Source organism: Eptesicus fuscus, chromosome 8, assembly GCF_027574615.1.
Source record: "Eptesicus fuscus isolate TK198812 chromosome 8, DD_ASM_mEF_20220401, whole genome shotgun sequence".
In the NCBI taxonomy this organism is placed as follows: domain Eukaryota; kingdom Metazoa; phylum Chordata; class Mammalia; order Chiroptera; family Vespertilionidae; genus Eptesicus; species Eptesicus fuscus.
Window position 1 is genome coordinate 926,079 of NC_072480.1, and position 13,905 is coordinate 939,983.

The following is a 13,905-nucleotide window of genomic DNA, read 5'->3' on the forward strand; positions in this document are numbered from 1 at the left end:
ACAGGAGGCTTGGGTTTCCCCGGCGATGGAGGAAGCCAAGCTTCCTGCACACCCTGGCCGGCCCAGGCCTCCGCTCAAAACTATGAAGTTTCAATTATAAAAGATAAATAAATACCAACAAAAATGGCTGTGGCCACGGAGTGACCAGGAGGCTTGGGTTTCCCCGGCAATGGAGGAAGCCAAGCTTTCCGCCTGCCCTGGCCTGCCTTGGCCTCCGCTCAAGGCTACAAAGTTTCAATTATAGAAGATAAATAAATCCCAGATACCAGGGCCTCTGCTTGGGTCACTGGGGGGCGTGGCCAGCCTGCAAACCACAACAGGCCCCTCGCCCAGGCCACCCCATGCCCCAAGGGAACCCCTACGCCGATCCAGGACACACTTCAGGGCAAACCAGCCGGCCCCCACCCGTGCACCAGGCCTCTGTCCTATCTAATAAAAGAGTAATATGAAAATTGACCATCACTACAACACACAAGATGGCTGCCCCCATGTGGACACAAGATGGCCACCACAAGATGGCCAGCAGGGTAGGGTAGTTGGGAGGTACCAGGTCTGCAAGGGAGGGCAGTTGGGTGCGATCAAACCTGCAGGGGCGGGCAGTTAGGGGTGATCAGGCTGGCAGAGGAGGGAAGTTGGGGGCGACTGGGCCTGAAGGGAAGGGCAGTTGGGGGGGGCACCCAGGCCTGCAGGGGAGGGCAGTTAGGGGTGACCAGGCCTGCAGGGAGGGCAGTTAGTGGTGAACAGGCCTGCAGGGGAGCAGTTAGGCATCAATCAGGCTGGCAGAGGAGTGGTTAGGAGGTGATCAGGCTGGCAGGCAGAAGCGGTTAGGGGTAATCAGGAAGGCAGGCAGGCGAGCAGTTGGGAGCTAGCAGTCCTGGATTGTGAGAGGGATGTCCGACTGCCCGTTTAGGTGGGATCGGGCCTAAACGGGCAGTCGGACATCCCTCAAGGGGTCCCAGATTGGAGAAGGTGCAGGCTGGGCTGAGGGACACAATCCCCATGCACAAATTTTGTGTACCGGGCCTCTAGTAGTGTATAAGCCCCTAGAACAACTTGAAATGTACCAATATTTCCATTATGGGAGTGCTGAAAAGAGAAGAGAGAGCAAGAAATTGAAAATGCTTTTGAAAAAATGACAGAAAACTCCCCTAATCTGGTAAAGAAAATAGACATACAAGTCTAGGAAGTACAGAAAGCCCCAAATAAGGTGAGCCCAAAGAGTCCTACACCAAAACACATCATAATTAAAATACAAAACATTAAAGACACAGAGAATCTTAAAAGCAGCAAGAGAAAAGCAGTTACTTACCTACAAGGGAGTCCTCCCATAAGATTGTCAGCTGATATCTCAATAGAAACTTTGCAACCCAGAAGGGAGTGGCAAGAAATATTCAGTTATGAAAGTAAGAACCTACAACCAAGATTTCTCTACCCAGAAAAGCTATCGTTTAGAATTGAACAATAAAAAAGCTTTCCAGACAGTAAAAAAATTAAAGGTCATCACCACCAAACCAGTATTACATGAAATGTTAAAGGGTATTATTAAAGAAGAAAAAAGGATAAAAAATATGACAATAATAAAAGAAAATATAGACAAAAATATGAACAGTAAAATGATAGTACATATCTATCAAAACCTTAATCTAAAAAACAAAACAAAATAAATAAAGCAGAATATAAAGAGACATATAGATACAGAGAATATTTGAAGGTTGCCAGATGGGAGGGGTTTGGGAGGATGGATGAAAAAGGTGAAGGGATTAAAAGGTACAAATTAGTTGTTACAGAATAGTCATGGGCATACCTGGGTCGGGGTGAGGCCACGCGCCCCTGGGTCCGGGTGAAGCTGGATCCCGGGTCCGGGTGCCCCTGGATCCGGGTGAGGCTGGTTCCCGGGTCCGGGTGAGGCAGAGCGCACCTGGGTCCGGGTGAGGCCACGCGCCCCTGGGTCCGGGTGAAGCTGGATCCCGGGTCCGGGTGAGGCCGTGTGCCCCTGGATCTGGGTGAGGCTGGGTCCCAGGCCCGGGTGAGGCCACGCGCCCCTGGGTCCGGGTGAAGCTGGATCCCGGGTCCGGGTGAGGCCGTGTGCCCCTGGATCCGAGTGAGGCTGGGTCCCGGGTCCGGGTGAGGCCGTGTGCCCCTAGATCTGGGTGAGGCTGGGTCCTGGGCCCGGGTAAGGCCGTGTGCCCCCGAGTCCAGGTGAAGCTGGATCCCGAGTACGGGTGAGGCCGTGTGCCCCTGGATCCGGGTGAGGCTGGGACCCGGGTCCGGGTGAGGCCGCGCGCACCTGGGTCCGGGTGAGGGCACGCGCCCCTGGGTCTGGGTGAAGCTGGATCCCGGGTCCGGGTGAGGCCGTGTGTCCCAGAATCCGGGTGAGGCCACGCAACCCCTGGGTCCGGGTGAGGCCACGTGCCCCTGAGTCCGGGTGAAGCCGTGCCCCTGGGTCCGGCTGAGACCAAACCAGAGGGAGTCGGACCTCCGTTACCACCATTTGTCCACCATCCAGAGCTGAGGGGTCAGTGCTGACATGTACACATAAGGAACTGGTGGACATTGAAATTGGGTCTCAAAAGAACTGTTGGTCCAGAAAGAAACTCACTACAGATTGATTCATTTGCCTGTCAGCATAACTACTATTGCTCATCTCACATTCAGTTCTGATAAGTATATCTCTAGTGACACATGATCTCGCTCATCTAGGGGAAATGATGAACAACATAGACTGATGAACAAGAACAGAACCAGAAACAAGGAGGCATCGATTGGACTATTGGGCCTCAGAGGGAGGATAGGGGACGGTGGGGGGAGGGGGGAGAGATCAACCAAAGGACTTGTGTGCATGCATATGAGCCTAACCAATGGTTAAGTTCAACAGGGGGTTGGGGCATCCGTGGGGAGGGGTGTGGGATGGGAATGGGGGGATGAGGACAAATATGTGACACCTTAATAAATAAATAAAAAAAAAAGAATAGTCATGGTGATGTAAAGTACAGCATACGGAATATGATCAATAATATTCTAATAACTATATGTGGTGTTAGATGGGGATAAGATTTATTGGATGTTCACTTAGTAAGTTGTCTAATGTGTGTACCTGAAATCAATATAATTTTGTATGTCAACTGTAATTGAAAAATAATGATTTTAAAAAATGAATCACATATTTCCATGCCTTTAAAAATAAAATTAACATATATTAATTTTTATTGTTTTATTTTTTCCCCATTTTTTTATTAAGGTATTACACGTGTACATATCTTCCCATTGCGCCCCGAGCCCACTCCCATATATGCCCTTACCCCCCCCCCCCAGTTTCTTGTGTCCATTGGTTATGTTTATATGCATGCATACAAGACTTTCGGATTATCTCTTTTCTCCCCCACCTCTCCCTAACCTTCCCGCTGTAATTTGACAGTCTGATGCTTTACTGCCACTGTATCTATCTTTTTGTTCATCAGTTTATAATATTCTTTATTATCCACAAATGAGTGAGATTATGTGGTATTTTTCTTTCATTGACTGGCTTATTTCACTTAGCATAATGCTCTCAAGATCCATCCAGGTTGCTGCAAACAGTAAGAATTCCTTCTTTTTTATGACAGCATAGTATTCCATTGTGTAGATGTACCACAGTTTTCTGATCCAGTCATCTACTGAAGGGCACCTAGGCTGTTTCCAAATCTTAGCTATTGTAAATTGTGCTATTATGAACATAGGGGTGCATATATCCTTTCTGATTGGTGTTTCTAGTTTCTTAGGATATATTCCCAGGAGTGGGATTACTGGATCAAATGGCAGTTCCATTTTTATTTTTTTGAGGAAACTCCATACTGTTCTCCACAGTGGCTGCACAACTCTGCATTCCCACCAGCAGTGCACAAGGGTTCCTTTTTCTCTATATCCTCTCCAGCACTTGTCGTTAGTTGATTTGTTGATGATAGCCACTCTGACAGGTGTGAGATGGTACTGCATTGTTTTGATTTGCATCTCTCGTATAATTAGTGATTTTGAGCATGTTTTCATGTGTCTCTTGGCCTTCTTTCTGTCTTCTTTTGAAAAGATTCTATTTAGTTCCATTGCCCATTTTTTATTGGGTCATTTATCTTCCTTTTATTAAGTTGAATAAGTTGCCTGTAGATGTTGGAGATTAAACCTTTATCAGTGATAACATTTGCAAATATGTTCTCCCATACAGTGGGCTTGTTGTTTTGTTGATGGTTTCTTTTGCTGTGAAAAAGCTTTTTATTTTGATGTAGTCCCATTTGTTTATTTTCTCTTTAGCTTCCATTGCCCTAGGAGCAGTATCAGTGAAGAAGTTTTTCGCCATATGTTTGAGATTTTGCTGCCTGTGGATTCCTCTAGTATTTTTATGGTTTCCCGTCTTATGTTTAAGTCCTGTATCCATTTTGAGTTTATTTTTGTGTATGGTGTAAGTTGGTGATCTAGTTTCATTTTTTTTGCATGTATCTGTCCAATTTTCCCAACACCATTTATTGAAGAGACTGTCTTGACTCCATTGTATGTTCCTGCCTCCTTTGTCGAATATTAATTGAGCATAGTGGTTTGGGTTGATATCTGGATTCTCTATTCTATTCCATTGGTCTATATGTGTGTTCTTATGGCAGTACCAGGCTGTTTTGAGAACAGAGGCTTTGTAATACTGCTTGAAATCTGGTATTGAGATCCCACTTACTATATTCTTCTTTCTCAGGATTGCTGTGGCTATTCGGGGACTTTTTTGATTCCAGATGAATTTTTGGAGAGTTCTTTCTAGGTCAGTGAAATATGCTGTTGTATTTTAATGGGCAGTGCATTGAATCTATACATTGCTTTGGATAGTATGGACATTTTAATGATGTTGATTCCACCAATCCATGAACATGGTATGTTCTTCCATCTGTTTACGTCTTTTTCTTTTTTCAGTGTCCTGTAGTTTTCCGCGCATAGGTCTTTTACCTCCTTAGTTAAGTTTATTCCTAGGTATCTTAATTTTTCTGGTGCCATGGTAAATGGGATTGCTTTTTTAGTCTCTCTTCCTGTAAGTTCACTATCGGTGTATAGAAAGGCCATAGATTTCTTGGCGTTAATTTTGTATCCTGCTACATTGCCAAATTCATTTATTAAGTCTATTAGTTTTTTGATGGAGTCTTTTGGGTTTTTATGTACAATATCATGTCATCTGCAAATAAGGACAGCTTTGCTTCTTTTCCAATTTGGATGCCTTTTACGTCTCCTTTTGTCTGATGGCAATGGCTAATAATTTCAGTACTATGTCGAACAGGATTGGTGAGAGTGCACATCCCTGTCTTGTTCCTGTTCTTAGGGAAAATGGTTTTAGTTTTTGCCCACTGAGTATGATGTTAGCTGTGGATTTTATCACATATAACTTTTATTATGTTGAGGTATGATCCTTCTATTCCCACCTTGTTGAGAGTTTTTATCAAGAAAGGGTGTTGGATTTTGTCAAATGCTTTTTCTGCATCAATTGATATAACTATATGATTTTTATCTATCAATTTATGTGATGTATCACGTTTCTTGATTTGCGGATATTGTTCCATCCTTGCATTCATTGTGTTGTCTTTATCTGTTTTTGGTATTAGGGTGATGCTGGCTTCATAGAAGGAGCTTGGAAGTGTTCCTTCCTCTTGAATTTTTTGGAATAGTCTGAGGAGGATAGGTTTTAGTTCTTCCTTGAATGTTTAGTAAAACTCCCCTGTGAAGCCGTTGGCCTCTGGCTGTTGTTTGCTCGAAACTTTTGTTTTTTAAGGAACTTTCTTTTTTATAAATATATTTTATTGATTTTTTACAGAGAGGAAGAGAGGGATAGAGAGTTAGAAACATCGATGAGAGATAAACATCGATCAGCTGCCTCCTGCACACCCCTTACTGGGGATGTGCCCGCAACCAAGGTACATGCCCTTGACCGGAATCGAACCTGGGACCCTTGAGTCCGCAGGCCGAGGCTCTATCCACTGAGCCAAACCGGTTTCGGCTGCTTGAAACTTTTTTGATGACTGCTTCAATTTCTTCCATAGTTACTGGCCTATTGAGTTGTTTAGATTCTTCCTGATTGACTTTTGGAAGGTTATATTTTTCTAGGAATATGTCCATTTCCTCCAGGTTGTCTGGTTTGTTGGAATAGAGTTGTTATTAGTATTTTTTAACAATCCTTTGTATTTTGGTGGGGTCTGTTGTTATTTCTCCTCTTTCATTTCTGATTTTGTTTATTTGGGTCCTCTCTCTTTGCTTCTTGGTGAGCCTGGCTAGAGGTCCATCAATCTTGTTTATCCTATCAAAGAACCAGCTCTTGGTTTTGTTGATCTTTTGTATTGTTTCTTTGGTCGCTCTGTTGTTTATCTCTGCTCTGATCTTTATTATTTCCTTCCTTCTGCTTACACTGGACTTTTCTTGCTCTCTTTCTAACTCTTTGAGTTGTAGGGTTAGGTAATTTATTACCATTGTTTCTTGTTTTTTTGCAGTAGGCTTGTAAAGCTATGAACTTCCCTCTCAAGACTGCTTTCACTGTGTCCCATAGATTTTGGATTGTTGTGTTTTCATTGTCATTTGTTGCCATGATGTTTTTTATTTCTTCCTTGATCTCTCTGGTAACCCAGTCCTTGTTTAATAGCATGCTGTTTAGTCTCCATGTGTTTGCTTTTTTTGGATTGTTTTTATTGTAGTTGATTTCCAGTTTTATGCCACTGTGATCTGAGAAGATGTTTGATATGATTTCTACATTGAATTTGAAGAGACTTTGCTTATGACTCAACAAAAGGTCTATCTTTGAAAATAACCCATGTGCACTTGAGAAGAATGTATATTTTGTGGCATTGGGGTGAAATGTTCTGAAGATGTCAATTAATTCCATCTGCTCTAGTGAGTCATTTAGGATTGCTGTTTCTTTGTTTAGAGGACTTGTCCAATGGTCATAGTGGGGTATTAAAGTCTCCTACTTTGATTGTATTGCTATCAATCTCTCCCTTGATATCCTCCAGGAGGGTTTTTTTTTTTATGTATTTCAGTGTTGCTGTATTGGGTGTATATATGTTTACCAGAGTTATTTCTTCTTGTTGGATTGCTCCCTTTAGTATTATGAAGTGGCCTTCCTTATCTCTTGTTTTGTCCATCACTTTGAGATCTAATTTGTCAGATATAAGTACTGCCACCCCAAAATTTTTTTCATTTCCATTTGCTTGAAAAACCTTTTCCCATCCTTACATTCTCAGTCGGTGTGTCTTTTTCTATGAGGTGGGTTTCTTGTAGACAGCTGTTATATGGGTCGTGTTTTCTTATCCAATCCGTTACCCTATGTCTTCAATTGATATAACTATGTGATTATTTCTTCCTTGATTGGGGTATTTAATCCATTTACATTTATATTTATTATTGATAGGTACTTATTTGTCACCATTTTTATCCTTTACCCCTGTGTTCCTTCTTCGCTTCCTATTTCTTTTTTTTACAGCAGACCCTTTAGCATTTCTTGCATTGCTGGTTTGGTGGTAATAAATTCCCTCAGTCCTTTTTTGTCTGTGAAACTCCTGATTTCACCTTCAATTTTGATTGATAGCCTTGCTGGGTACAGTATTCTTGGTTTCAGACCCTTCCTTTGCATGACTTTGTATATTTCATTCCATTCCCTTCTGGCCAGATGAGTTTCTGTTGAGAAATCAATTGCTAGTCTGATGGGGGTTCCTTTGTAGGTAACTTTCTTTATCTCTCTGGCCGCTTTTAAGATTCTTACTTTGTCGGAGTTTGCCAATTTAATTATAATGTGCTTTGGCGTCGGTCATTTGGGGTTCATTTTGCTTGGGACTCTGTGAGCTTCTCGGATTTGTGTGGGGTTTTTCTTCCCTATATCAGGGAAGTTTTCTGTCATTATTTCTTCAAACAGGTTTTCCATTCTTTGCTCAGTTTCCTCTCCTTCTGGAACCCCTATTATGTGGATGTTGTTTTGTTTCGTGTTGTCCCAAAGTTCTCTTAGGTTCTCCTCCTGCTTTTTTTTTTTTTAGAAGCTGCTCTAATTGGGTATTCCCCCCCGCTTGTCTTCTAGTTCACTAATGGGGTTCTCTGCTTCTTCTATTCTACTCTTGATGCTTTCTATTGAGTTCTTTATAGCAGTGATGTCATTTTTCATTTCTTCTTGGTTCTTCTTCAATTCTTGTTTGTTCTTACTCATATTGTAAAATTTGTCTTTCATTCTTTTCAGCCACCTTATTACCATTTCTCTGAATTCTTTCTCTGACAGGTTGCTTGCCTCCATTTTGTTTACTTCCTTTTCTGGCGATGCCTGATTTTCTTTCATAGGCGGGCTGTTTCTTTGTCTCCCCATGGTCTCTCTTCTCCGGGTGTCTGGTTATGTAGTTCTCTCTCTCCTTATCACAGGTGAAATCTGACCTTTCCGTGGTGGAGTGTAGAGCTCCTCTAAAACCGCGTGTTTGTGCCAATTGGGGACCAGTGTTCTGGGGTTTGAAGTTCTTTGGTGGGTGCCGCAGTTGTAGATTTTCAGGATTCCAATAACATCCACTTTCCCCTCAAGATGGCGCGGTCTCTGTGTCCGAGTCGGTGGCTCCGGGAGGGAACCCAGCAGCAGTGGGGGCTGCCTGCTCCAGGGAGCCCCGCCACAGTCCCACACCTTCTCCTGGAGTATAGTTGTCCCTTAACTCGCCAACAAACACTCCCCATGCGACCCTCAGCTGTTCTTTCTATCTGCTCCAGATCAAGGCTCGGGACACATCTGTGTATTCCGCTGCCATGTTTTTCCTCCTATTTTGTTATTGTTTTAAATCCTCACCTGAGAATATGTTTTTATTGATTTTAGAGAGGAATGGAGAAAAAGAGATAAAAATCAATGTGAGAAACATCAATTGGTTGAGTCCTGTATGCACTCCCAACCAGGCATCGAACCTGCAACCTAGATATTTGCTGTGACTGGGAATCAAATCTGCAACCTTTTTTGGTGCATGGGACCATGCTTCAATCAACTGAGCCACCTGGCCAGAGCTGTTAACTTTATTTTTAAATCTCTAAACACTGTTACATGGTTGTGGTTTATATTTAAGTTCATGAGAATTATGCAAAGTACCTTAGAAATAATTGCTTCTGTCTTTCTTAAAAATTATATTTCTCAGGCTACAGTGATAATCTAAATAAACAGAATTGCTAAAGCAAAAGAAAATCAGACTTTTTTAACAAATACCTTAAAATTTGTTTTGTCCAAAAGATATATAAAAATTTTTACTGACGACAGTGAATTCTTGAAAATTATCAAAAGGTAGACAATGGCATAGACTTATCTCAGCTTTATTTAATATTTTAATTCAAATGAAATAATATCACAATAATACATATTACAATCAAAAACAGCAAATAACCTAATTCATTTTCCTGGTTCGTTCAAGCCTCCAGGCACCAGTCAAATATCGGAGTCGTATAAAAAGTAGGTCCTTGCCCATCTGTAGCCAGCTCCAAAATGGAACTAATTTAGAACCTGCGATTAAATAATAATTAAAAATAAACTGATTTAAACTCAGGAGAAAATATATCCATTTACAATTTATTTTAGTAGTCAGTGTACATGACTTTTGGGAGCTTCTAGGCACTGTAATTTTATTTATATTATGTATGTATGTTAAACCCTTATGTCCATCTGTTCATTTAAAAGTGATTTTGGGGGGAGAAACTTTTATGTTTTAAACACCATTTTTCAGGCTCATATATACTACAGCGAATCAAGTATACCGCCACAAATAATAGAAGTACAGATTAATAATCTGTGATAAGAAATCTAAGAGAAAAACCCAATTTTTGTTCTAATTCTACCAAAGACTCTTAATCAGCTAAAATAAACGCCACCCTAGCTAGGCCATCTTCTTGTCTTATAATTTCCAAATAGCAATGTGCCAAGCCCAGCTAACTATATAAAATACACCTCTGAGCATGTTTTAATATTTTACATTTCTTGATTTCACTCCTTGGAATTGTCTTTTCAGTATATCAGGAATAGAGCCTCCCTGTCACCCCTGCAATTTTATAGATTAGGTCATAGATGCTGGGTGGTAAAGTGATATGGCCAAAATCACAATAGTAATAAAACTGACAATTTTCAGATTTAAGGCCAGTGCTCTGGCTTCTTTCTCTTTATTTTTTCCTAGCTTTACAGAGGTGTAACTGACAAATAAAATAGAAATATATTTAAAGTGTACAATGTAATCACTTCGTACACATATATACAGTAGGTACTTGGGTTACGTCGGAGATCCGTTCCTACGGTGCGACATAACCCAATTTTCGCCTTAAGTCGGGAACCCACCTACATAAGCACCTTCGTCACTCACATGGAGCACAAACACAGCAGTAATGAAGTGAAACAGTAAAAAAAATTAAAAGAAAGATAAAAATTCCTGACCTTTACTTGTGGTAAATAAATAATAAAAAACATAAAGCACATATGTACATACGTCGAAATGACGGAACTTTTTTTTTTTTATAAATAAATGGGAGAGGGCTACGTAACCATGAAATGACGTACGTCAAGTCCAATGTAACCCAAGGACTGCCTGTATTGTGAAATGATTACCAAAATCAAGTTAATTATCACATCCACCTTATTTATAAGTGATGGACATAAGAATTAAACATCTTCAATGTTAAAGTATTTTCTGTGGAAAACTAGAAAAACTAAACATCCTGAAGTGAAGTGAAATTTGAGAGGATCTAAAGTGAAAATTTCAGATGGCCCTGCAATATGGCCATCACTGAGTGATGACATAACACAATACTAAAAATATGGTGATGAAAATAATAGTTTATCTCAAAAGACAATCAAGCTCCCTGTGTGTGCACAAGAAAGAAATCATGTGAGCACAGCAAGATGGCAGCTGCCTACAAGTCAAGCAGAGAGGCCCCCGAGTGAAACCTTCCTTGCCGGACCTTTGTTTAAAACTTCCTAGCCTCCAGAACTGTGAAAAATAAATTTCTGTAATTAAAAAAAAAAAGAAAGAAAGAAAAAAAATTTCACTTCTAAACTCAGATCTTGTATTTTGTAGCTAGTTTTACTGAATTTCTTGGGCAGGATGGTAGGCCTACTGAAGACCCCAAGACTGAAAAAATATAGAAAGCAATAAGGCAGTAGGCAGTATGCTCTATGGAACTGCTACTCAGAGTTAAGACAGCTGAGGAGGCCCTGATGGAAGAAGGAGGAACATTAGAGCCAGCTGACTTTACTGGGCAACTGTATTTTCTCATGTCTCCCCTACCCTCTCTTAAGATAAGTTAAATATATAGTACTCACCTTCAATTTCAGTCCAATTGACAGCAATTTCTGCTATTGGAATTTTAAAGAACTGTGCTATGTAAAGCAGTTCTACATCAAATGCCCTGAAATACAAAATATATTGGTATTTATTTTTAAAAGGAGTGTAACTAAATCTCTACCTTGGCATGTTTTAAAAAAACTTGCATGGCAGATATAAAGCTTCTATCATCAAACTGATGGTCAGATTGACATAAGATCAAATAAAAGCTAAGCAGTTCATGAGCTTTAAGGCAAATAAAATAATGTGGTGTCACTGTATAACACTTAAATGAAAAATATCTCTACCACAACTCCAAAACTCCCAGGGATAAAAACAGCCTGTGGCCCTAAAAAACATTTAATTTTGGAAAGTTTCATGACTGATGGTTTTCAGTCTCAGTTTTAACTAACTCAAGGTACAGAATCGAGAGCATTTTCAACTGATTTAGAGAGCTGATAAAACAGAACTCTGAGAAGCTTTTGGACAGAATGTTCTCAATGACTTTGGAGTTGCTTGATTACACAATTCTCCTACCAAAAGATCAGGATTTCTTTACTAAATACAGGGTCCTTAGGGTGTGTCTTTTCCTTTTCCCTTCCCCAGGCCATCCTGGACAATAACAGTATCAATAATTACTAAAAGTGAAAAGCCAGTATAAACTAGTCTGAATGCCCTTTGAATATTCTTAAATACACACATAGGAATTAAATATAGTCTTGCTTTTACATACAATGTTAAAATCATCTCTTGTCTGAATTCCCAGTTTATCCTTCCTTCTATCCATGAGATAGGTTCTTTCTCAAAGCTCCTCTTCAATCAGCCCCTTGGTATAGTAAAATCTGTTCTCCTTACAGATTTTGAATCCTGACTCACTTTTCCTGAAATCTACTTAAAAATTTCTCTCAACCAAATGCTTCCTTTCACTGGCACTAAGATAAAAAAGAGAAGCATGCCTACCTGTGCTATACTTCTCCACATTCTTTTAACTGTCTCTAAAGCATAGATGTTCATCCTTGAGTCATTAAGACCCTACTTTCCAGACTGCATGGAACACACTTCAAACTCCAGTGCTCAAAACCCACTTCTATCTGTTTTCCCTGATCCCAGACAACCAGAATTTGGAGTTTTGTTTTCTTGGCAATACTGACACCACCATCCAATATGCAACTAGTTTAATTCCCAAATATTTGGATAATTCAATGTGAAAACAATTTTTTAAAAAATATGTTTTTATTGATTTCAGAGAAGAAGGGAGAGGGAGAGAGAGAAACATCAATGATGAGAGAGAATTATTGATCAGCTGCCTCTCACACATCCCCCCACATAGGGGATCGGGCTTGCAATCTGAGTATGTGCCCTTGACTGGAATCGAACCCGAGACCTTCAGTCCACAGGCCGATGTTCTATCCATTGAGCCAAACCAGCTATGGTGAAAATAATTTTTAAAAACATTTAATCTTTTTCTTATCATAGTAAAATATCTACTTGAGAGGATAAAATAATCTATAAAAGTGTTTTTTTGTGTGTTTGTAAAAGAACTATGTAAAACTCGTTTTAAATTAAAATTGTGACACTTATGAAAGAAGGAAATACTCTGAATATTATGCCTGGTGCTTAATCCTTAACTCTCTCCTTTAACACAAAAGCAAAAAATTACCTAGTGGTCTGAGTTAGCTTTAATAATATTTAAGAATATGAACAAGATTATTAGGTATTTTTCTAAGGGTATCAGGCATAGGTAGTGACTTATCAAAGACATAAAACATAAGAATGATGAAAAGAATTGTGATGGGAAAGCACTGATTAAGTGAAATTACATTAAAAAAAGTGAAGGACAATTATGTTTTCTTATATCCCCCTAAAAATATTAGAAAACAGGAAGATGGTTTTTTTTAATTACACCTCACATAACCATGTTATAGGTATAAGAGCAATCTGTTACCAAAGAAAATGTTATAATTAAAATTCAGAAAATCCGTATAAGGGTTATTCCTTCATGGCTTTTGCAAATGTTAGGGAGCTACCATGTTTTCTTTTCCTACTCACTTCATGGTATACCTGTTAGCTAACCAACTGATACATTCCAGGAGACCAAAGAGTATGTTAAGATTCCTTTAAACATAACAGACATTCACATACTCTATTGATCTCATCTGAAAGTCCACTAAAATTAAAATAACAATGAAGGAATAAAAACAACAGAACAGAGGAGGAAATAACAATAATATATTTTTTGAAAGTTGGAAAGTGGGACAAGTGGTAATTAGGAAAAGTAGACAATGGCAGTGAGAGAAGCCTAGAAGCAGGCTAATAGGTGCAGAGCCCCCCAGTTTCAGGCACCAGATGCCACAAATGATGTCAACAAGTGGGGGTACAAACAGTGGATTCCCTGAAAATCAGGGAATGTGGATTTTCCTTTCTTCCAGTTAGTTCATGTCTCCTAGGCCATATATCAAAGGATCCCAATTCAGTGAAAATGACTAACCTAAAAGATAATGATAGTTGGAAGTTTCCCACACAAAATGGCCCCATCATTTAATCTGTAGTGAAATCTACTAGGCTACCAGAGGCTTTGACCCTTCACACAGTTTCTGATGAGCTTTTT

General features: G+C 40.1%; 1 protein-coding gene across 3 annotated transcripts in view; it reads right to left on the reverse strand.

The window, feature by feature from the left end:
* Window positions 1-9,290: 9,290 nt before the first annotated feature.
* Window positions 9,291-13,905, reverse strand: part of ALG5 (ALG5 dolichyl-phosphate beta-glucosyltransferase) — an 85,634-nt gene continuing 81,019 nt past the window's right edge. For all 3 annotated transcript variants that reach the window (XM_054720357.1, XM_054720354.1, XM_054720355.1), the window contains 2 exons: window positions 11,297-11,382; window positions 9,291-9,493 (listed from right to left, as the gene is read on the reverse strand). In XM_054720357.1, the coding sequence (XP_054576332.1) occupies window positions 9,378-9,493; window positions 11,297-11,382 (202 nt within the window). In that variant the 3' untranslated portion in view covers window positions 9,291-9,377. The remainder of the gene's footprint in view (window positions 9,494-11,296; window positions 11,383-13,905) is intronic.